Source organism: Mustelus asterias, chromosome 11 (assembly GCF_964213995.1).
Source record: "Mustelus asterias chromosome 11, sMusAst1.hap1.1, whole genome shotgun sequence".
Taxonomy (NCBI): Eukaryota; Metazoa; Chordata; class Chondrichthyes; order Carcharhiniformes; family Triakidae; genus Mustelus; species Mustelus asterias.
In genome coordinates, this window is record NC_135811.1 from 35123255 (window position 1) to 35149316 (window position 26062).

General features: G+C 38.3%; 1 protein-coding gene across 5 annotated transcripts in view; it reads left to right on the forward strand.

Annotated features, from left to right (window-relative positions):
* Positions 1-26062, forward strand: part of dock1 (dedicator of cytokinesis 1) — a 617564-nt gene that overhangs the window by 102248 nt on the left and 489254 nt on the right. For all 5 annotated transcript variants that reach the window (XM_078223434.1, XM_078223435.1, XM_078223436.1 and 2 more), the window contains exons 7-8: positions 5157-5292; positions 23374-23531. In XM_078223434.1, the coding sequence (XP_078079560.1) occupies positions 5157-5292; positions 23374-23531 (294 nt within the window). The remainder of the gene's footprint in view (positions 1-5156; positions 5293-23373; positions 23532-26062) is intronic.

Genomic DNA, 26062 nt, shown 5'->3' on the forward strand with positions numbered 1-26062 from the left:
GGATATGAATTCATTGTGCTTAAGGTGGATGCTTTTGTACTTGCCTCTATCCTCTGCCACCTCTTCAACCTCTTTTTCTGTGTCACTGAAACCTCCTTCAACGTTTGTTTTTGTTTAGTCTATCTTAAAGAGGAGTAATTCCTTTTGTTTTACGGCCTATCATTCTCTTGGTTTAATTTTGGAAATATCTTGAGTGATAATGTCGACATTCAAATGACCATTATCCATAATTTTGAAAAATCTGACCTAATCATTGATGACTATTTGGTTTTATAGTTTTGGGTGGTAAGATATAAAATCTTGAATGAAGGTATTAGTAATGATCACTGGCATTAGATGTTGTTAATACTATGATTAAGTGAGACGTAATGCATGTATTTCACCTTTAAACTATATATAAATTTGTAACATTCATTGCAAAGCCGTAAAATGCATCGAAACCAAGTTCTCGATATCCACGCATAAGCGAAGGCTGTTATCTTCGTATCCTCGGTCAGCTCAAATGATCTTTTCTTCTAAAATGCATATGCAAATTTCTATTCATTTTTAAAACTATTTTTAAAATGCTCATGTCCCAATAGTATGATGACCTTCAGAAATATGGAAAGAGCAGAGATGAATAATTTCATGACAATAGCTGCTTCCGTTGTGAAACTGCATAATAGGCTGCTTTGTGGCATAAATTTGCATGTGAAGATTTGTGACTGCACACAGAAATGATTTGAAAATTGTTAGCAGTGGTCTTATAATTGGCAACAGGTGGGTAACCAGGGAATTATTGATTAACCCCAGAAATGAAGAAGATCTTCACACTGCTTCACACTGCTTAAATGATGTTGAAATTAATGAGTTCCTAATATTGCCTTTATCAAAGTGTGGGGAATAATATTTACTCTGCTGTAAGTAAGGCCAATTAAGTCACAGGAAAGATAAAATTACCAATGTACTGTGGCATTTTCCTATAGCAAAGTGAATAGAGTGAATTTTTTCCCATACTATTTATGGTACCAATCACCAATTGAACATAAGGATGCTGCTATTTTCATTTATCCTGAATAGAAAGTATTCATCACTGATAACACTGTTCATAAATATTCATTTTTTAATGTACTTGCAGCCAGTTGATGGTCGTGATAACTCACAAAGTTTTGATTTCAAATTAGTATCTTGATTGCAGTGGTACCTATTTTAAATCCCATTACATGTCATCCCTCTTGTGCAATACCCATCACATTCCTTTCATCTCTTCTATATCAACTCCATCCCCCTTCATATGCTATCTCTATCTGCGATTCAGCAAGTACTAATACCTCCCATGTATTTTGCTCATCCCATATCACCACTGTCCCCAACAACTCCCCTCCATCATTGCCATTCTTCCAGGCAGGTCAACTTTATTGTTGGGCTTCATTTATCTTTTATTCTTTAACTCCACCAACTGTTCCCCCAAGCCACTGCCATAAAATGTTGGCAGCCACATCTGCATTATGCACTCCTGTTCTGTGTGTACACTAAGCTCCTCCTCCCAGATCAACCTATTGATTAATCAGCACAATACAGACAGGCAAAAACAGCTCATTATCACAATAGATCAGGGATATCAGATCATTCCCATTTTTCTCCCTCCCACCAATCCCCACTGTTACCACCACCAATCATCCCTCCTGTGCTGTCTCCTCCACCCCCATCCAAATGCCTCCAGCTAGGCTAACAACAGCACTGCTCCAGTGAAGCTTAAATAATCTTGAGGAACAGATCTTAGCTGGAATCTTACCACTGTTCACACCAGCGGGATTTTCCCATCCTATAGCAGTGAGTGGAGATTTGGCTGGCCGCCAAATTCTCTGACCTCACTGCAGTGGGAATGTGGTGTGAATGACAGATAAGATCGCACCCCACACCTTTCAACATTGAGTCAACTATTTCAGATATTAACCTCTGTTCCATTTTCTTTCCTTTTCTTTATTTGTTCTTCTTTCAGTCATCAACACACTTGCTTGAAGCACATCTTTTGTTTCTTTTCTTGCCCCATCACCATTATCGTTGTCCCTGGAATATTCTTTCTTCTTTCAATCTCTCTCGACTTCCACCTGATCATAGATCTTCCTTTTTGTCCTTCTCTCACCTATCTCTTGCTCAAAACCTATCACTCTTATAACTTTGCCCACTCCTGATGAAAAGTCACAGGTCTGAAACAATTTTGTTTCTCTGCACAAATGCTGCCATCACAAGCAGTTTCTGCTTTTTATTTCAGATTTCCAATACCTGCAATATTCTGCTTTTTGATTATACAAATATGCAAGTTAGGAGCAGAGATAAGCCGCTTGACCCTTTGAGTCTGCTTTGCCGCTCAGTAAGATCATGGATGATAGGATTGTAATTTCAACCCCACATTTTTGCCTATCCCTAATAACCTTTGTTGGCTCCTCTTGCCTCTCTATTGATTTCCTCCAACAACCCTCTCCGCTCTCCTGCTACCTACTATTGGCAGTCACTGTGTGATACACACTCCAGTCCTCTGTGCGCCCTATGTGTCTTTGCATGTTCCAAGCTCTACCTACAGAATCAACCACTGATGAATCAGAAATGTGGGTAGACAGAAACTGTATTATAATAAATTAAGTATCTACCATCTGCTATTTTTGCTGCCACCACCATCAGCCATTCGCAGCTACATGTTTGTCATGTAGAGTCATAGAGATGTGTTAGCACAGAAACAGGCCCTTTGGCCCAACTCATCCATGCTGACCAGGTTTCCTAAACTGAATTCTTCCCATTTGTCTTTGGCCCATATTTCTCTAAACCTTTCCTATTCGTGTACCTGTCAAATGTCTTTTAAATGTTGTAATTATACCCACCTCTACCATCTCCTCTGGTAGCTCATTATATATGTGCACCACCCTCTGTGTGGAAAAAGTTGCACCACAGGCCTCTTTTTAAAAATCTTTTCCCTCTCACCTTAAACCTATGCCTGTATGTTCTTGTCCTCCACTTGCACCGCATGCACCATAGCGTAGATCAGCAAAAACATTTATTTCCACAGTATTTTTTAAATTACAGCATTTCTAAATATTCTTTCATAGAAGACTTTAACAGAAGCAAAACTTCTGACTCTGGAAAAATAAAGATGTGCATGTATGAAAAGATTGGGTTTAATATAAACTGAAATGAGTGACCACCTTTGTGAAGCATGCACATACTTCAAAGATTAATTGAATGCAATAAATGGAATGAGATTTTTTTAAATTTAGTGGTGCTGAAAACTAAATCTACCCCACATGTCCAATGCTCACTCATCTCAGTTTAATTTAATGCAGTAATCTGAATTGAGCTTAAAAAATTGCACCAGTGCTCTGCGACCCCCACATGTTTTTATGTGCACCAAAGTAGAGATCAGCAAAACATTTGCAGTCAATGTAGTATCTTTGTAGTATCAGCACTTCTTTAAATACAGGATTTTGTTATGATCTTGTAACAGGACCGGAAGATCCCTGAATGGAACCCTGGCTCAAAAGACCATAACATTTTTGTATCAAACATGGGGGAACAAAGTCACAAGGCTACTAATTAGTTTCAACAATAAAAAAACATATTAAACTAAAAAACGGATTATAATATAATACCTTACTCCTTTAGCTTAACCAATACACACAGATTTTAAGATTGACATGGATGACAAAATCCATTTCAAGCTACAGTATCCTCATTAGTGCACAGTTAGGGTTTGTGAATTCGTCTCAGAATCCCCCAAATTATTGTCATATGAGAGTTTCCAAACCCTATTCCCAAAATATGTTTTAAAACTTTCTCTTATAACAATTCATTCTCTTAGCCATCTGCATTCCAGAAGAAACTTTCGACCAGAGCTTTCAACTCCACTTTTTAGCAGCAAGGCTGTGACAAGATTTCAGACCAACCCCTTTTGGTTTTCTCTGTCTCAAATGGCTTTCACTATTTCGAAGGGCCACAATTGCTTTCAAGATTCTTATTAAACATCAAATGTTTTATTTACCTCTGAAGGTCTGCTCCCTACTTTAAGTCTAGTTAAATGCAATTGTCTCTCGAACCTGGTTCCCTCTTCCTTGAATTCTTCTGAATAATATCTTAGTCTCTGTTGACTTAACTTCAGTTTTCTGAAATCTTTCTGTCACAGTTCCCTGGGTCTCTTGACTGTCTCTTCATCCCTCTAGAGCAGGCTTTCTTGCTTATTACTCCATTCTACAGCTTTTTCAGCTTCAAGACCTGAGAGTTGCCTTCTAGCTCAATACCAGTCTCCAGCTGCTGCCAGCTTTCAGCTAAAAATTAATAGCAAAGAAAGCTGTTTGATTTACCTTCCAGGGCCCCTAGTAGCTAAGCAATGATATTTATTCTTCACACCGTAGCTCTCTATCACAATAGAATCTGAGCTGGAACTAACCCCCACACAAACACTTTGTTGAAAATGAAATCTAAATACAACCCAAATACAAAGGCGCACACACATTAAATTAAACCTACCTAATACCGTACCTTCTAATGGTAACCCATACACATATAAGTCCCTTACGATACCTTTATAAGTTGTACAAAGGTAGCAAACTGTAACAATTTATAGTTATTCTTTCAGCAAAGACTTCAGAATCAAAAGTTCTGACCCTGGAAAAAAGCAATAAGAAACATCGCATATGTAAAAACATCAGGTTTAAAATGGTGCTAAAACATGAATGTGTCCCATGTGGACAGCATTCAGTACCCAAATGTTACAATAACATTTTAAAATGTCTAATTAACCTATTGCCATCACGTTGGTTATGTTGATTTGTTTTGCACTACAGAAGCGTGGACAGACAAAAACTGCACTTTTTTAAAAAAAGCGTTAATCTCAGTTCAGGTGAATGGGGTGATCATTTTACTGCCATGCTTATTAAATCTTAAAAATGTAGTGGAGAGACACATATAACATTGCCACAATCCAACTTCTTGTGAGCACGTGCTCACACAACAGTGTTGGTCAAAGGTGCTTATGGTGAGTAAATTTTGCAGACTCATACAGGGGCATATTATTCAACATAGAAATTAGATCACCATGGGCTTTGCTTTGCCTGGAGTTATCAGGGAACATTTAGAGATGTGTCATATATTTAGTTTATTACAATTTTGCTCTTATTAATTTCCAGAATCCTTGATCTTGATTTGGTGGTAAGAGATGAAGATGGCAACATTTTAGATCCTGATCAAACTAGCACCATCAGTCTGTTTAGAGCTCACGAGATGGCATTGAAACGGATAGAAGAAAGAATCGAGGAAGAAAAGGTGATTAAAATAAATAGTCAATTGCAGTTAAACTGCTGTAATTCATTCTCTTCTGAATTTTTGTCTGGTTTCAATGTTTATACATTGTCCATTAAATATGCTTGTGTGCTAAAGACCTTGAAAATGTTTGTCAAATTTGCAGTGAATTTTTTGTGTATGAAACTTAATTAAATACTGGATGATCTTGCAATGTGTTTAGGAAAAAAAGGAACATGAAGATGATGTCCTCTCTACCTTACAAACTCTCTTTATAGAGTAAGATCAAGTAAGGGAAATGTTGCAAGGTTTTAGAATCATAGAATTCCTACAGTGCAGAAGGAGGCCATTCGGCACATTGAACCTGCACCAACAACAATCCCACCCAGACCTTATTCCTATAACCCCACATACTTACCCTGCTAGCCCCCCTAACACTAAGGGGCAATTTAGCATGGCCAATCAACCTAATCCATACATCTTTGGACTGTGGGTGGAAACCTGAACACCCAGAGGAAACCCACGTTGACACGGGGAGAATGTGCAAACTCCAAACAGTGACCCAAGTCGGGAATTGAACCTGGGTCCCTGGCGCTGTGAGGCAGCAGTGCTAACCACTGCCACCGTGCCACCCATGTTACTTGAGATAAACATTGAAATTTTTGATTAGTGTAATTTGTCTAAATTACATGTTTGGTAGCATCCAGATGTTGTGATCAGTTTAGCAAACAGTGCAGATGATCATTATATCTGAGCGAACATTGTAAAATTGCACATAGTATTCCAGTTCTTCTTGACTCCCACTTTGATTCATAAATTTGTGTCTGCATAATACCACCAATAGTTACTGCAACTTGATTGTAAACTCCTTATTATTGAGCAAAAAATTGAAATAAATTTTAGAAGAATGGTTTTATAATAGGTAAGCTCCAACTTTTATTTATTGTTTCTCATAACACTCGATGCCATTGACTTAAGCGAGTTTAAAGTACATAAGTAAAATCTGACTTTTTAAGGCAGTGTATCTATTGTCAGCAAAATTTCCACTGAAGTGGCAGAATTGAATTTGACTCTACTGCCATGAGCCACAATGTAAACCTGGATAAGTGCCAATGTTTTGCACCACATTTGAATTTTGTAGTTAACTTAATGATCTGAATACATATTATTTATAGATTCAGTGGGCAGTCATAGAAATTACTTCATACAAATGATTTATCATAACGCTCTTTACAAATGGCAAAAACAAAACTCAAACTATCCATGGTGGATGTTCGTTTTCTTCATGCTCATTCCAGAGTTAAAACACAATCATTTAGAGAGATAATCCAGTTTGAGAGCTGTGCATTATGTTGTGCCAGCATATCTCCTAGACAGAAACTGGCTGGGATAAGACCAGCTGGCTTTTCAGTGCTAATATTCATTAATGGCAAAACCATTTTAGGTTGATACCAAAAGCAATTCTGATGGCTATTGCCTTTGCTGTGTGAACAGTTAATTCTGTGAATGAAGTTTGGTAGCCAAATAGCAAATGTTTTTGCGTCAGTCATTTTTATTTGGAATTTGCTGCTACTCTGAACATTCTTTGTTTCCAATTCTGTGTATACTTGCAGCCTAATGTTTTTGCAAGATTCCTATTCAATTTCCTTTATTTCCAATCGAGCCTCAAAGTCAATGGAAAGTATATTTTTAAATAGGTCTGTAGCTGTTGTTCTGAGGCCATCAAGAGAGTAGTGGGTGGCTCTTTGAAGTCCTGAACACAAATCTCATGTGATGTTATTGTTAAAATATGCTATCTTAGATCTGATATTACTAAAGCTGTTGGCATAGGGCTATGTTTTCATATTTTTCTATTTAAAGACTGTCCTATTTAATCTGTATTCTATATTGCTACTGCTTATCTGCTATTTTTAATAAATCTATTCCATAGTTTATAATCTAAACCATGGTCTGATGGTGTTTATTCTGCCGCTTTTTGAAGTCTGGAAGATCACAGAAGGACTTGTGATGTATCTGATTGCTAAGACCAGTGACCCCTGGGATTGAGCACATTTGGTGTACAAAAATGCACTGTGGTGTGTAAGCAGTGAGAGAGTGCACTTTGGAATTAGATGGTAAAGAAAGAGCTGAGTGAAATGCAGAAATGTGGCCAGCAAATTGCTGACCAAAGAGATGCTATTCAAATTTGTAGCAAATAGCTAGAAAGATCATAACTTCAAAAACAGATTTAATAGTATCTTGGATAGAAGTGAAAATGAGGCTGGTTTTATTAAAGCAGCAGGAGTAAGTGAGAGTATGCATGCAATATCAGAAAAGTGAGGACAAGGATGTGCTTGCCAGTTAGCAGTGCTTAAACTAGAAGCTGTATAGGAACAATCTAAGCCCAAGGAGACAGGACATTAGTGAAAATTCAAGGTTGATGAAGAGGCTGCTCAGAGGAAAGGGAAAAAGCTGTCAGAATGAACTCAAAAATGGCTGGAAAATTTGCAACAAACAAACACAGTTCAGATGAATGGAGGTACAGCTGCATTTTGTTCAAGGAACAGGAAATCGATCCATCAAAGATGGTGACTGTTCTGCTTCAGACAACTACCAACTAAAAGAGGAAGAGAAATACGAATACAGGTTTAGGTTATACACTTGCAAGAAGTAGAAAAAGAGAAAATGATGCTAACATGAATTGCTGGGAAAATCGATAATGAAAGATAGCAAGACTTTTAGTTATCTAGTTCCTTTCACTACTTTAAGATCTTCCAAAACACAATACATCCAATTAATTACTTTTGAAATGCAGTTTTAATATATTGAAATTATCATTTTCTTCTTGACTTCAGAAAGCTTCAAGTAGGAGTGTATAGATTATAAACAAATTCTAAAGCGTTTAAATAATTAAACAAATATAATAGAAAAAAAGTATTATAAAAAAAAATTATGCCAGCCTTCTGAAATTGCATTATCGCGCAGCTTAAGGTGCTGAGTGCAAACATGCTATCCACCATTGTTAGGGTCCTGACTTCAATGCTGTGTAAGCAATTTTGTTACATTTGCAAATGTTGTCAAGTCATTGAGAATAGAACCACAGTTGGTGAACTGGTACAAACTATTATTTTGTCTCCCAGTTTTTAATTTTTGTGGGATTTGAATTTGGATATGAATATTAGTCCTGTGCGTTCTGTGATCTGCAGTTTATTTCTTGCATCTTTTATTACTTTCCTAGTTCTCATTTCTGCACAAAGGGTTAGTGAGCTGCATATTTTTTGGTGGGTCTTTATGGGTTGCATGCGGGGAATTTCTGATGTTTTAACTCTCTGCAGTCATCAAGAAATAATCTCATGAATTATACTGGTCAGTGAAAATTTATGATACAATTTTTAATCCACCATTCATTTATGAGGTGTTCAGGTTACACAAATCAAAGTATTGCAGCGCGAAAAAAGGTTATTTGGTCGACTGATCTATGCTGATGCTCCATGATTAACCTACATTATTTCATCTTTCCCTATCAACATAACTTCTTTCTCCCTCATGCACTTAAATGCATTTAAGGGAAAGCTAGGTATGGTAATTACCTCAACCACTTCATGTTGTAATCAGTTTCATATTCTCTTGAGTAAAGATTTTTCACCAGAAGTTCTTTTGTTTTTAATTCATTGGCTGGGCCAGCATTTATTGCCCATCCCTGAGAGCATTTTAGGAGTCAACCACACTGCTGTGGATCTGGAGTCACATGTAGGCCAGACCGGGTAAGGATGGGAAATTTCTTTCCCTAAGGGACATTAGTGAACCAGATGGGTTTTTATGACAATTGCCATTGGTTTCATGGTCATCATTAGATTTTTAATTCCAGATTTTTTTTTTATTGAATTCAAATTCAGCATCTGCCATGGTGGGATTCGAATCCTGGTCTCCAGAGAATTACCCTGGGTCTCTGGATTACTGGTCTAGTGACCATACCACTGTGCCACTGCCGCCTCATTTATTAATGATTATCTTGTATTGATGGCCTCAATACATTTGGAATCTCTATAAGTTGGAAGATAGGAAATGCAGTAAAATTAGAAATACCTCAAAAATTGCAGGGATGAGATTGAGGAATAAAGCAAAAGAGCCAAAGGAAGTATTGATCTGTGTTTATGTCTTTATCTGTGATGTAATAAGGTTAGTGAGTAGTAGGCACAGGTTCCCACATTGAATTGTGAGGTGATTGCATAGTGGGCATTGCTGATCAAGGATACTGAATGCATTTTTAATATTCCTGCTTACCAAGCATTCAGAAGTGATGAGAGGAAATTGAGGAGGGGCCATAGTTCTGTTGAATGAAGATGATGAAAGTTTGAAACAGATTATTCAAAAACTGAATTGATTTGACTTCAATTAAGGAACAGAAGGAGTGTTGTGATATTGCTGTGATTTTATTCTAACAGCTCCAAACAGTGAGAAGGAAATGGTGAGCAAATTTGTTGGCAAATTTCAAATGTGTGTAACAAAAATAGAGTAGCAATATTGAGACACTTTAATTACCCTAATACAGACTGACTAATGTTGTGCGAAGGATATGGATGGAGAGGAATTGCCATTGGGTGCTGGAGCAGCTTCTTGATCAATATGTTTCCAGTCCAACTAAGAAGGAAGCAGTAATGTTCTGTTTATCAGAAATGAAGTAAGACAAGTAGCATGTGTTACAGTAGAAAATCATACAAAAGTATGAACATATGAATTAGGAGTAGAAATAGGCCACTTTACCCCCCGAGCCTGCTCTGTCATTCAATAAGATCATAACTGCACTGATTGTAACCTCCACTTCACGTTCCCACCCTCCCCGATAACCTTTCACCCCCTTGCCTATCAAGAATCTATCCAGTTTTGCCTTAAAAATATTCAAACACTCTGCTTCCACTGCCTTTTGAGGAAGTGTTCCAAAGGCATTCACCCTCTGACAGAAAAAAACCTCATCGATCTTAAATGGGCAACTAAACATTGACTTCTTGTTCTAAATTTTCCCACAAGAGGAAACATCCTCTCCACATCCACCATTGTTAAAACCATTCAGGATCTTGTATGTTTCAATCAAGTCACTTTTTATTTTTCTAAACTCAGCAGATATACGCCTAGCCTGTCCAACCTTTCCTCTTAAAACTACTCTCCCATTCTAGGCATTAGACGAGTACACCTCTGAACTGCTTTCAGTACCTTTACATCCTTTCTTAAATAAGGAGACCAGCACTATACAGATTCAGTTTACAGGTGCAGCAGGTGATCAAGAAGGCAAATGGAATGTTGGCCTTTCTCGCGAAGGGGATGGAGTATAAAAGCAGGGAGGTCTTGCTGCAATTGTACAAGGTACTGGTGAGGCCGCAACTAGAGTACTGTGTGCAATTTTGGTCCCCTTATTTGCAGAAGGATATATTGGCCTTGGAGGGAGTACAGAGAAGGTTCACCAGGTTGATACCGGAGATGAGGGGGTTAGCTTATGAGGAGAGATTGAGTAGATTGGGCCTGTACTCATTGGAGTTTAGAAGGCTGAGGGGAGATTTTATAGAGACATATAAGATAATGAAGGGGCTAAACAGGGTAGAGGCAGAGAGATTCTTTCCACTTAGAAAGGAAACAAGAACTAGAGGACACAGCCTCAAAATAAGGGGGAGTCAGTTTAGGACAGAGTTGAGGAGGAACTTCTCTCAGAGGGTAGTGAATCTCTGGAATTCTCTGCCCATTGAAGCAGTGGAGGCTACCTCGTTAAATATGTTTAAGTCACAGGTAGATAGATTTCTGATCAATAAGGGAATTAAGGGTTATGGGGAGCGGGCGGGTAAGTGGAACTAAACCACTATCAGATCAGCCATGATCTTATTGAATGGCGGGGCAGGCTCGAGGGGCTAGATGGCCTACTCCTGTTCCTATTTCTTATGTTCTTATGTAGTCTCCCTTGTATAACTGAAACATAACCTCTCTACTTTTGTATTCATTTCCACTGCAGTAAACAATTACATTCTATTAGCTTTCCTAATTACTTGCTGCACCTGTATACTAGTCTTTGGTGATTCATGCACTCAGACACCCAGGTCCATTTGTATCTCAGAGAATGCAATCTCACCATTTAGGTAATATGCTCATTATTTTTCCTGACAAAATGGAAATTTCACATTTTCCAGCATTAAACTCCATTTGTCAAAACTTTGCCCACTCTCCTCTTCTATCCATATCCCTTTGTTGCCTCCTTTTGTCCTCTTCACAACTTGCTTTCCTATCGATTTTTATGTCATCAGCAAATTTAGCAACCACACTTTTTGTCCCTTCATCCAAGTCATTGAGAGAAATTGTAAAAAATTGAGGCCCCTGCATTGAAATGTGACACACCCCTCATTACATCTTGCCAACCAGAAAAAGACCCATTTATGCCTGCCCTCTATTTCCTCTTAGTTAGCCAGTCTCTATCCATGCCAGTATGTTACTCCATAAACCATAAGCTTTTATCTTAATCTTTGATGTGACAGCTTATCGGATGCCTTCTGGATAAGTACAGTATATCCATTGGTTCTCCTTTATCCATAGCACACGTTACCTCTTCAAAGAACTCAAATAAATTGGTTAAATATGAATTCCTCTCAAAACTATGTTGTCTCTCCCTGATGACCATGATTTTTTCCAAGTGCCCTGCTATAACATCTTTAATGATGGCTTCTAATATTTTCCCAACAACAGATCTTATGTTAACTGGCCTGTGGTTTTCTGCTTTCTATCTCCCTTCCCTTTTGAATAAAGGAGCTTCATCCTATCTTTACCAATCTAATGGAACCTTCCCTGAATCTAGGTAATTTTGGAAAACTAAAACCAGTGCATCAGCTAGGGGATTTTCACAGCAACTTCATTGCAGTGTTAATGTAAGTCTACTTGTGACTAATGAATAAACTTTAAAACTTTATCTCATGAGCCACTTTTAAGACTATAGGATGATGGTCATTAGGCTCAGGGACTAGTCAGCCTGCAGCTCGAATTTTACAATACCACTTGCTGGTGATTGTAATGTTCTTGAGCTCCTACCTTGCTTCTATTTCCTAATTTACAGCTATTTCTGGGATGTTACTTGGATCCTCTAATGAAATTCATTAATTAACAGTGACCACAACATATTTCAGTTTGGAGTAATAATCAAAAGACACCAGAAAATATCAACAGTAAAAATGCCCAACTTGGTTGGGAAGCTAATTTCCAAGATTTGAACAAGGAACTGGGGCAAGTAGATTGGGAAAAATGATTGCCGCATAAATCAGTAAGTGAGTAGTGGAGGGCATTCTGGGAGAAAATAGTTCATCTACAGACTAGATAGACATGTTCCCTTTTAAGAAAAAAGGCAAATTATTCAAAGCTAAAGCACTCTGGATAACAGAGTATTAAAGTCAAAATAAAACAAAAAAGGAGGTGATGACAAATGGCGGAGATTTTTTGGAAGGCAGTGATGGATTAAAGAAAAAGATGAACCTTGAAACAATTTATGAACGTATAAAATGTAATTGGTCTGGTCTGTGTGAGAAATTTTGGGCTGAAGAAAGACCCAGAGGAAAATTTTCAGGTCAGGGCTAAGCCATGAGAAATACATTACACATGTCTTTCTTTTTGCTTTCATCAGGAAGCCAAGTGTAGACTGTTCAAAGAAGAAAGGGAAGTTTTGGACAGGATAATAATAGAGAAGATGTGCTAAAAGTTAACAATGTACTAAACTGAAGAGGTACTAAAAACATTACTGAAAGTTGGCCAGTCACCTAGCCTGAGTGGAGTGCATCCTCGGTTATTAGACCATAAGACATAGGAGCAGAATTGGGCCACTCGGCCCATCGAGTCTACTCCGCCATTCAATCATGGCTGATATTTTTCTCATCCCCATCCTCCTGCCTTTTCTCCATAACCCCTGATCCCCTTATTAATCAAGAACCTATCCATCTCTGCCTTAAAGTCACTCAATGACCTGCCTTCTGTGGCAAAGAGTTCCACAGATTCACCACTCTCTGGGTGAAGAAATTCCTCCTCTTTGTGTTAAAGGATCGTCCCTTTAGTCTGAGGTTGTGCCCTCCGGTTCTAGTTTTTCCTACTAGTAGAAACATCCTCTCCATGTCCACTCTATCCAGGCCTTGCAGTATCCTATAAGTTTCAATAGGATCCCCCCTCATCCTTCTGAACTCCAACGAGTACAGACCAAGAGTCCTCAACTGCTCCTCATACGATAAGCTCTTCATTCCGGGGATCATTCTTGTGACCCTCCTCTGGACCCTTTCCAAGGCCCCCACATCCTTCCTTAGATATAGGGCCCAAAACTGCTCACAATGCTCCAAATGAGGTCTGACCAGAGCCTTATACAGCCACAGAAGTACATTCCTGCTCTTGTATTCTAGCCCTCTCGACATGAATGCTAACATTGCATTTGCCTTCCTAACTGCTGACTGAACCTGCACGCTAACCTTAAGATAATCTTGAACAAGGACTCCCAAGCCCCTTTGTTTCCTCTGATTTCTTAAGCATTTCCTCAGCATTGGAAGAAACCCAAGATAGAAATATAGAATGCATCGATTTATCTTTCAATCTTCATTGGATACAGAAACATTGCTGGAGAGTTGCCTGAAAACTATGAGATCAGTCAACCGTACATTGGTGGTGACGAAGTTATTGAAAACCATTATCATCAGGGACAAAATAAACTTGGAAAGGCATGGATTTGTTAAAGATAAATCATACCTAACTAAGTAGATTGAATCAATTTGAGGTAACAGAAGACGTTGGTTGAAGTAATATATGGATGTTCAGAAGGTCTTGACAAAGTACCACCCAAGTGACTTGTTAGAAGATTGAAGCACATGGAATTATGAGCAAAGTGATGGTATGGATACAAAATTGGTTTAGCGACATGAAGTAAAGGGCAATGTTGGATGAATGATTTTCAAACTGATGGTGATTTGCATTGATACTCCTTGAGGCTTAATTTAGGATTCATTCAAGACATAGGCAGGATGGTGAAATAGGTTAAATAATGGCAGGTGTTCTATGTGGAGAAACATGAAATTATGCACTGATATGGAAAAACACAACTTTGACAAATGTTGATGAGTAGAGAGACCTTAGTGTCCATATACGCACAACTTGATATACACAACTTTAAAGATGATTGGAAGATGCTAAGTTGATTGAAAGAAAATGTAGAATACATGAGCTTATAAATAGATGTATAAAATATAAAAGAGATCGTCTGATAAATGTATAAATGAAGTTAGGCCCTAGCTGGGATAGTGTGGACAATTCTAGGTGCTATACTTCAAGAAAAATGTGTAAGTTAAGAGTATGGAGGAAATTTACCAGGATGTTATCAAGGATGAAGTTAGGAGGAGGGATAGGAAAAGTTAATACTGCTGTCTTAGAACAAAGAAGGTTAAGTGATGACCTAATAAAGGCTTTCAAGTTAATGAGAGGTTTTGATAAAAATAGTTGGAGAAAACTCTTCTTTCTGTTGAGGGGAGATGAAGAGAAATCTTTTCACTGTAATTTGTTGAGGTCTGGAATGCTCTACCTGAAAAGATAGTGAAGGCAGATTCCTTCAATAATTTTAAAAGGAATTGGGTAGGTACCTGAAGAAGAGAAACTTTCAGGATTATGCCCTGCAAATGACCACCCCATCTCCAACTTCCCTTTTCTCTCTTTGGTGTGTTATTGCTCTCCAAATCTGTTCCCATCTTTCCTGGAACTCCTTGTTTCAATCCTTCCAATCTAAAAATCTGCTTCCTGCGCCTTAACTCTCAGCAAATCCCATTTCCCTATCACCCCTGTGCTCACTGACCTAAATTGGCTACTGGTCAAGTAACATCTTGATTCTAAAATTCTTATCCTTGTTTTAAAATGGTCATGCCCCTCCCTATCTCTAATCTTCCTCCATGCCCCACAACCCTTATCTGAGCTCCACTAATTCTGGTCTCTTGATCATCCCTGATTTTAATCACTTCACCATTGGTGGCCACACTTTCAGTTACCTATGTACTAAACTTGGAGTGCTTTCCCTACACCTCTCTGACTCCCTTCCTTTCCTCCTTTAAGACACTTAAAACCCACCTCTTTTGCCAAGCTTTTGGTCATCTGACCTCGTGTTTCATTATGTGGCTCAGTGACATTTTTTGATTTATAATGATCCTGTGAAGCAGGACCTATATTTCTCTAACTATCCTATTGAATCTCTGGCCTCCATCCGATTTCCTTCTCATTATTCATGATGAGTCAGTTCCTGCAGCAGGCCTGCCCTAACTGATATGGTATTTCCTGGCTTAGTGATATACTTTTTACTTGAGAAATTTTTCAGAATTTTTAATCAAGACTAATCCTCTTATGCATATTAGAAAATAAAGATCGCTTAAGGGAGCGATTGACACTACTGAAACAGTAGCTCCATGTGACAGACATGTATTTCTAATCAAGGGCATAGGATGGCTGCAGGAGTGGAGGATGAAAGAATGGCTGAGTACCAACACCATTACCTAATTGTAAGGCAGAGGAAAGTAGGATATTAATGCCTCTTTTATCCTGATGAAGGGGATGAGAGGTATTCTGTCAAACCCACTTCCTTCAATTGAATGGAAACATTATTTTGTGGATGCACAGAAAGCATTAGTCTTTCACCTTTAACTAATGAAAAAACTAGCATCTTGTCTGGGCAAATATTGTGTAAATGGGGAGCTGAGGCCAGGGTTTCTCTCTCAATTTTTCATATCCCGCCACTCAAAACAAGATAATATTCTTTGTTTGATGTCCTGCCACTTATCTTTCCATGAGTGATAATTCAGAATCTTGAAAGGGGGATTATAAAGAGATGAATAAATATATTCAAGGTTTTATTTGCTACCTATTCTGGTTCTTAGTGGTAAGCAAGCTTTTTTTCCAATCCTGTGCTATTCAACTACCCATTGGGAACTGTTTTTACAGAGAGCTGATAAAGATTTTCCAATGCACTGTTGGCAAACAACTGTCAAAATGTTAGGTTATATCTTAATTTAGTACTGAACATATGAGTGATAATCCCAAAGTGAAGATCATAAGTTATGGGTAATATTTACAAAAGTGAATTTCTCTCAATTAGAACATTGTTCTTTTTGCAAACAGATGTGCTAAGAATCAAATCTTGTAAACTTTTAACAGTCTTTCAAATGGATTGGTAAAGTGCTAGTTAGCTGTGAGATGCAGCATAATTTCTTTATGCCGCACAGTTAATATTCAAAAACTGGGTGCAAACTTACAAAAAAATTCTAAGTGCCAAATGAGTGAGAAATCGGGAGAGTTTCAGCCCTGTTTCTTGGGTGAGTTTGAAAATACAATCTTATGACACTTCTTTTCAGACGGAAGTGCGATTCTCACCAGTTTGGGTGGGTTGGGGGGGGGGAAGAGATGAAAGGGAGGTGAGCCTAAGCTCGCCGGTGAAGCCGGCCACAAACTGCCTGGGGCACCATTATACAAGCTGATCTCTGAGTGAACTGGGAGACCTCCTGAGACCAAACCCCCCATCGCTGACAGGTGGTTAGCCCCCTGGCAACACAGGCTGCATGCATTGCAACATCGGGCCCCTCCCGATGAGTACTCTGTCATGATCCCCTCCATGACCCACCCTGCATGCACACCCCCCGCCCCCCCCACCGCCGCCTGCCCGTCGGTCTCACTCTCCCCTCTCCTGCCGATCAATTCCTGTGCTGTTTCCAATTTTTTTATAACCTCTGAATACTTTGTACATGAAGATTATTAATTGCATGCTTAGTGTCTCCAATATAATTCTTCTTTTCTCAAGTAAATTTATGTGACTTAAAATGAGGTGATACAATGCTCACTTCTAATCAATACAATTCTCCATTGAAGAATATATGTAAAGCAGCCTCTCCGTAATGCAACATTAACAATATTTAAAGCAGCAGGATTGTGTTTTATTTGTTACAAAAATCAAAAGGTTTTTTCAGTACAGATATCCAGTTTATATTTTGTGCAACATGCTTCAGCTGGCATATGTACTTTTATCAAGGTAATGTGCTGCTCATTTTCGAGAAGAGTTGATAAAACTGCAGTAGTCCATTACAGACACCATTAGTCTTCAATACAATACAAAATGAAAATTGATTATCAGGAATAAACATATTACCATAATAGACCAAGCAATAATCATTTTTGATTCAGAAGACAAAAAGGCTTCCTAACCAACTTCCTTGATCTTTCTGGAGGATATGATTTCACAAGTAGAGGTGATTAGACATCTTGTGTGTTGTATCAAGGTCTCCAAAAAGCAATTGAACATATTATGCATGCAAGCCTTAAAGCTTTGGTGATTCAGGATAAACCTCAGATATATTAAGATGGGGAGGAAATGAGGGGAAGTGATGACTGTGTACCCAGTAATTAGTTTTGATATCAGTACCGTTTCTAATTTACATCTAGTTAGATTCAGAAACTTGAAGCCAATTGCTTGGTATTACAGATGTGATCAAAGCAGGAAGGACAGCTGAATGTGCAGAAAAATACAAATTTAGTTCAAAACTATTTGGATTTTCTCCTCCTCTATCTGAAAGTCCATTCTATGTATTTAGCATGTATTTGAGAACTAATTCCTGAATTGGCGTGGAAAGTTGAGTCTCGAAGCCAATATGCTACCACCAAAGAACAGGGCACATTGACAAATGAATTCACTGCCCTACACTGAGGCAGCTTTCCTGTCATTGGATAAACTGTTGATGAATTTAGAAATGACCAACATGAATCGTGTCAAACCTATAATTTTAAATTCAAGGTTAAGTCTGAAAGAAAATAAATCAATACCGTCTTCCAAAGGTTAATAAGAATTCATCAGCTGATTGTGCTTCTGCTATGCTTTTACATTAATGCAAATGGCACAAGTAACTATTAAATTTATTGACCATTTCACAACCTTCAAAGATGTTGACAATTTTAGACTAGTGATGTTCAAAATGGAGCATCACTTTCAACCTAGCTTCACTGAAGTGTGAAATTTGTGCCAGAGCTTCTTAATTTTTCCTTTCATGATCAATAATTGCCTACAATGTAGTGATGAATAAAACAGAGCAGATTAAAATACAGAATTCTGTGCCGTAATTATTTGCAAGTCGTATGAGGGAAGTGGTGATAATTCAAGAAAGTAGAGTTGAAGTGGGCCATCCATGAACTTATTGAATTGTGGAACAGATTCCAGGGGCTGGATGACATTCTCATGTTCCTATTTTTTATGCTTTTATAATAAGTTGTCAACAAGTGATTGCTGGTGACCCAAATGGTTCATCGCTTTCAGTTAGCCTTCATTCTTATTATGCATGCAGACAATAGAGCATCATTTTGAGTAGACCTGTAGACCTCGTAACCGGAATTTTACCGCCCCGCCCACCACGGGAATTGGAGCAGGCGAGGGGTGGACAATGGGAAGATCCGTTGACCTCGGGCAGGATTTTATGGTTTTGGGACGAGTGAGGCCGTAAGACCCCGCCCCATGTCTTGTACCAAAGTTTTTTCAGTCAGAAAAAAAATGTTAATGTTTGTAACTTGTATGTCAAATATAAGATTATATGATGCTAGTGACTCAATAGAACTTTATTTTGAGAAGAAAGTTTAGTCTCAAGGAACTCGTCCCTTGCAGATAGTAGATTTGGATGTTTTGCAAGCTTTTTGCCCCAGCTTAGGTCTGTTCCAATTGCTTTTGAAATGTATAGTTACTTACCTATCCCAGTCAACATATTACATTCTGTTGTTAAAACCAACAAAATATTACTTCAGAATTGTTGAGATTTTATGAAATTGCAAGTTTTATTTAATTAATTTATATGCAAGTCTTGCCAAGTAATGCATTTTAATCTGTGATAAGATTTTACATATTTTGTATGTAAAAAATATTTTTGAAATATTGAAAAAATAGAGATTTCCTTTATTCAGTCTTGGTTCCCTATAAAGAAAACAGCACTTTTGAATATTTCTTCCCAAGCGTTGTTTAGTGAGACCTGGTCAGTTCAGTAAATAGTGAGACAATGGAGGAATACTTTGCTAAATTATAACCAAATTATGCAGATCTTTATGACATTGCTAAAAAGTAACAAACATTAGAAATCTTGCCCTGTTTGCCTTTGGGTTGTACCATTATTACTGAAGCATAATTGCAGGATTTTATTTGTAGAGTTGTAAAATCTAATTGTAGTAGCAGCAATCAAAATTGCTGAGGAAATGAATTAATTTTAATTGTTGTAACTGCCTTAAAACTTGGCTTCAGTGTTGTGTGAACTAATTCATTTAGCAAATCAATATTCTATTGATTTCTGAAATGGTTTAGTGTTTGCAGCTTATTTAACAGTAAATTGCGAGAATTCCTTTGTTTAATATTCTGTTAGAGTGTATTGACACACTAGGAAGTAACCCCTATTCATTCAGTTTACATTTTGAACTAATAATTGTGTAGTTAATAAACTGCCAGCTGACGGTTTTTTTTGGGTCATTGTTCCCATAACAATCTGCTGCAGATGATGATTTGTGTGACACAATGGCACAGTGGTTAGCACTGCTTCCTCACAGGTCTCGGTCATAGAAGACACAGGGTGGCAGTGGAAGGGTGATTGGAGGGCTGTGACGAGCTCAGGGATCAGTGCTGGGACCTTTGCTGTTTGTAATATATATAAATATATATATTAAAATATATATAAATGATTTGGAGGAAAATGTAACTGGTTTGATTAGTAAGTTTGTGGATGACACAAAGGTTGGTGGAATTGCGAATAGCAATAAGGAAGACACAGGGTAGCAGTGGAAGGGTGATTGGAGGGCTGTGACTAGTTCAGGGATCAGTGCTGGGACCTTTGCTGTTTGTAATATATATAAATATATATATTAAAGTATATATAAATGATTTGGAGGAAAATGTAACTGGTTTGATTAGTAAGTTTGTGGATGACACAAAGGTTGGTGGAATTGCGAATAGCAATAAGGACTGTCAGGATACAGCAGATTATAGATCAGGTGGAGAGATGGCAGATGGAGTTTAATCCGGACAATTGTGAGGTAATGCATTTTGGAAGGTCTGATACAGATGGGAAATATACAGTAAATGGCAGAACCCTTAAGAGTATTGATAGGCAGAGGGATCCGGGTGCACAAGTACACAGGTCACTTGAAGAAGGTGGAGAAGGTAGTCAAGAAAGCATATGGCATGCTTGCCTTCATCAGCCAGGGTATTGAATTTAAAAATTGGCAAGTCATGTTGCAGCTTTAAAGAACCTTAGTTAGGCCGCACTTGGAATATAGTGTTCAATTCTGGTCGCCACACAACCAGAAGGAGGCTTTGGAGAGGGTACAGAAAAGATTTACCACGATGTTTTCTGATATGGAGGGCATTGGCTACGAGGAAAGGTTGGAGAAACTTGGTTTGTTTTCACTGGAATGATGGAGGTTGAGGGGTGACCTGATAAAAGGTTATGAGGGGCATGGACAGAGTGGATAGTCAGAAGCTTTTTCCCAGGGTGAAAGAGTCAATTACTTGGGGGAATAGGTTTAAGGTGCGAGGGGCAAGGTTTAAAGAAGATGTACGAGGCAAGTGTTTTATACAGAGGGTGGTGGGTGCCTGAAACACTCTGCCGGGGGAGGTAGTGGAAGCAGATACGATAGTGGCTTTTAAGGGGCATCTTCACAAATACATGACACGGATGGGAATAGAGGGATATGGTGCCTGGAAGGGTAGGGGGTTTTAGTTCAGGCAGGCAGCATGGTCAGCGCAGGATTGGAGGGCCAAAGGGCCTGTTCCTGTGCTGTAATTTTCTTTGTTCTTTGTTCTCACAGCTCCAGGGACCCAGGTTCAATTCTGGCCTTGGATGACTGTCCATGTGGAGTTTCCCCGTGTCTGCGTTGGTTTCCTCTGGGTACTCTGGTTTCCTCTCTCAGTCAAAAGATGTGCAGACTAGGTGGATAGGCCGTGATAAATTTTCCCTTGGTGCCCCAGATTGTGTAGCTTGGGAGAATTAGTGGGGTAAATATGTAAGGTTTCAGGTTGGGGTCTGGACAGGAAGCTTTGTTGGAGAGTGGGTGCAGACTCAATGGGCCGAATGTCCTGCTTTTGCACTGTAGGAATTCTATGATGATGCTCACTCAGTCAGTTCCAATCTTTCGAACATGGTCAACTTGACAGATCGAGTAAACTTTAAACCTAACTAATGTATAATTTTGGTCTTCAAAGCTGGATATTCTGTAAAGTAACTGGCTTTATCAGCTTTTCTTTTTATAAAAAAAAACGGTAATGTTTGTAAGCAAAAGAAAAAATGCTGGAAAATCTCAGCAGGCCTGGCAGCATCTGTAAGAAGAGAAAAGAGCTGACGTTTGAGTCCAGATTACTTTTGACAAAGCTTTGACAAAGGGTCATGTTTGTAAGCATTGTTTTGCCTCCTGAACCAGACAAGGGTGTCCCAGAGGGGCAATTTTTTCACACACAGGGTGGTGAATGTCTGGAACAAGCTGCCAGAGGTAGTAGTCAAGGCGGGTACAATTTTGTCTTTTAAAAAGCATTTAGACAATTACATGGGTAAGATGGGTATAGAGGGGTAAAATGGATATAGAGGGATATGGGCCAAATGCGGGCAATTGGGACTAGCTTCAGGGTTTAAAAAAAAGGATGGCATGGACAAGTTGGGCTGAAGGGCCTGTTTCCATGCTGTAAACCTCTATGACTCTAATCCCAAGGTTAGTATGTGTAGACAATGCAGTATGTGTGAATGAATGAATTACAAACAACCCAAAATGATTTCAGGCTGATGCTACTGAAATTATGATTGCAGTCTGAGAATGTGATACATGACATACATTTCTAAGTGACCATTTAAAGAGTCCCTTTTAGAGTATGATGCCTGATGTGAGAAGACTTGAATAGAAACAGCAAGAGGGGAATTTATCTTTAAATGTTATAGTATTCTTTTAAAACCCAAGTTGGAGCTACAAACATTAGATTGATCACATGGAGAGAAGTCTCATTTTGTTTGTTATGTATCAAGAAATTATAAACCTGTTTTTATTAAGAGATTTATGATTGCATTATGTATAGTGTATTGAGGAAATCTTCCAAGATGGGTTATTGAAAATGGATCTGTCATTGTGAAAGATTGTATAGAGCTATAACTTTGCCAATTGCAAAAAAAAAATCCTCGTTCCCATTTATTCTGCTTTGTCTTTGACTGCTTTGTGAATTTGGGATTCTGCTTCTTGGAGCAGCACTGCAGTATGCTGTGGCAATGGAAGATGAGCAGACTTTGCTGATAGAAGCGATCTGTCTCTTATGAGATTGCCAAAACTTTATAAATAGAAGCTGCTGTTCCTTTCAATGCAGTTATTACTGCTATTCACAACTTTACTTATGAGCAACCTTATTCACCCCAAATATCCCACAGTTTGCTGACCTGAATGTTAAATTAAGTTTCCATGTTGGAGTTCCTATGTGGTTGTATTTGCACGATTTTTAAAATTTTAGTTTAAAGTTAAAGCTGTAACCAAAATGTTTCTTAAGTTGAGTATGTATTTCTACAATGAAATGTGTATGCTAAAATCACCTCTAATTTGATTTTTAAATACAGCAACATGGCCATTGCATTGTAAACATACTAGCAGATAGGACCGGGACTCTTGTACTTTGGAGAAGAGATATTTTAACAGAGAGGTCTTGTCCACAATGCTCACATTTCATGAAAGAATTTTTAAAAAGTCCTTTGGAAACTGAATACTAAAAGCTTGCAAGTTATTTTAAGTTGTGATAATTTGGGACTTTGCATTTTAAGTTTCTGCATTCATACAGAATAGGGAGAATGTGGTGATAAAAATGTAACTTCCAATTTGAGCATTTTTCTTAGCTCCAGGAAATGATTCTGATTATTTTCTGCCCTAAAATCGTGGCAGTAAATTCACTGTAGAATGGTTAAATATGTCTCCATATCGTGTGGTAATTAAAATCTTTTAAAGTGATATTTGTATGAATGGAAAAGCTAGTTCTTGGCAGAGTGTATGCTTCTGCTGCTTATTGTAGATGATAACTTTCTAAGCACCCAAAATAACTTTTTCTTGTCTGTCTTGCAGTCTCAGAAGCATAACATTGACATAAACAGACAAGCGAAGTTTGCTGCTACACCTTCTTTCAGTCTGTTTGTAACTCTAAAGAATGTTGTCTGCAAAATAGGAGAAGATGCTGAAGTCTTGATGTCTTTATATGACCCTATTATGTCCAAGTTTATCAGGTTGGTGATCCGTCTAATTTTGGCTTGGCTCACATTATGGCATTGTGGATAACTTTAAATTTATCTATTTGCTAAGCAAAAATTTTCAACAAAGAGTATATGTATATTCAATGCATTCCACAGTAAGGCCATCATAATAAATATTTACGAGACCCGCGTACTTTTATCTTTTTAAATATAGTATAGTAATGGTCATATTTGCAGCCCATGAAAAGATGCTGAAGATTCACCTTTGTGTGCTTTTTGGAAAATAATCACCCTGAATCACTGTATAACATCTTTCTATTATCTCTTTTCAAAATAGGATTTTATTCGAATATTGCATTCATTATCCTCACTGTTGTTTTGCAATTACACTTCATGCGATTGCAGGCAGAAAGCTGTTGTGTAATCTGAAAAATTAAACAGGAATCACCTGGATTTTATACACCCCTATCACAGCACATTCAGCTGTAGCATCTTTATGCTAGAATGTTAGTTAAAATCCATTCTGCCTTTTCTGTTTTAGATCATTTCAGTTTGGCAGAAAGAGATTGATCTTGCTTTAAGGACAAGAATAGACTATTCAGTTCCTGATTCCTGTTCTTTTTAAATTTTTTATCATGGCTGATCATGAATGACAGCAATTCAAGAAGACAACCCATTACCACCTTCTGAAGGGCAGTTAGGAATGGGCCACAATCACGTCCTTTGAACAAATAAACAAAAATCAAACAAATCTCCATTTATTTGCCTTTGAACCATTTCTGTTGATTCACTTACCTGACCAAGATGTATCGATCTTTGTCTTGAAGCTTTCAACTGGTCCAACATCAACAGCTTTGGGGGAAGAGACCCAGGTTTCAGTTACACTTTGTGTGAAATAGTGTTTCCTGATTTCTCTCCTGAATGACTTCGCTCTAATGTCCCCTCTTGTGCCCTCTTAGTCTGGATTTCTCCATCGGAGGAAATAGTTCCTCTATGTTTATCTGATTGAATGTTTTTATCTTTTAATCACTTGAATTAGACCACCCTTAGCCATACAAACATGAGCAAATAGCCACAGTTTTGCAGCTTGTACTTCTAATTTAATCCTTGGATGACTCTGCAAATTCTATGTTGTATCCACATCAACACCAATCTCATTAAATGGTATAGCAGAGAAGGAAGTCATTCAGTCTATCAAATCTGTGGCAGCTCATTGGAAGGACGATAAGAAATAAGAGCAAGAATTTGCTATCGGGCCTGTTCCGTCATAAGATGAGGCATTTGACAAGATACCGCATGGTTGGTTGTTGTACAAGGTTAAATGTCATGGGATCCAGGGTGTGGCAGCCAATTGGATACAAAATTGGCTTGATGACAGAAGACAGAGTGGTTGTGGAGGATTGTTTTTCAAACTGGAGGCCTGTGACCAGCGATGTGCCTCAGGGATCAGTGTTGGGTCCACTGTAATTTGTCATTTGTGTTAATGATTTGGATGAGAATTTAGGAGACATGGTTAGTAAGTTTGCAGATGACACCAAGATTGGTGGTATAGTGGACAGTGAAGAAGGTTATCTGGGATTGCAACGGGATCTTGATTAAATGGGCTAGTGGGCTGATGAATGGCAGATGGAGTTTAATTTAGATAAATGCGAGGTGATGCATTTTGGTAGATTGAGCCAGGGCAGGACTTACTCAGTTATGGCGTTGGGGAGAGTGATAGAACAAAGAGACTTCAGGGTACATGTTCATAGCTCCTTGAAATTGGAGTCGCAGGTGGACAGAGTGGTGAAGAAGGCATTCAGCATGCTTAGTTTCATTGGTTAGAACATTGAATACAGGAGTTGGGGTGTCTTGTTGAAGTTGTACAAGACATTGGTAAGGTCACACTTGCAATACTGTATACAGTTCTGGTCACCCTATTATAGAAAGGATATTATTAAACTAGAAAGACTGCAGAAAAGATTTACTAGGATATTACCAGGACTTGATGGTTTGAGTTATAAGGAGAGGCTGGATAGACTGGGACTTTTTTCCCTGGAGCGTAGGAGGCTTAGGAGCAGTTTTTCACAGAGGGTGTGAGTGTCTGGAACGAGCTGCCAGGGGTAGTAGTAGAGGCGGGCACAATTTTATCTTTTAAAAAGCATTTGGACAGTTACATGGTTAAGATTGGTATAGAGGGCAATTGGGACTAGCTTAATGGTTAAAAACTGGGCGGCATGGACAAGTTGAACTGAAGGGCTTGTTTCCATGCTGTAATCCTCTATGACTCTAAGATCATGGCTGATCTGAGTGTGGCATAAACTCAGCCTCGAATATATTCAATGATCCAGCCTCCGCTACCTCTGTGGAACAGAATTCCAAAGACTCATGGTCCATCGAAAGAAGCAATTTCTTCTTATCTCTATCTTCAAGGGAAGACCCCTTATTTTGAAACTGGCCATTAGTTCCAGATTCTCCCACAAGGTTAAACATTTCTCAGAATCTACCATGTCAAGCCCCTTCAGAATCTTTTATGTTTCAATAAGTTCACCCCTCATTCTTCTAATTTCTAATGAATAAAGGTC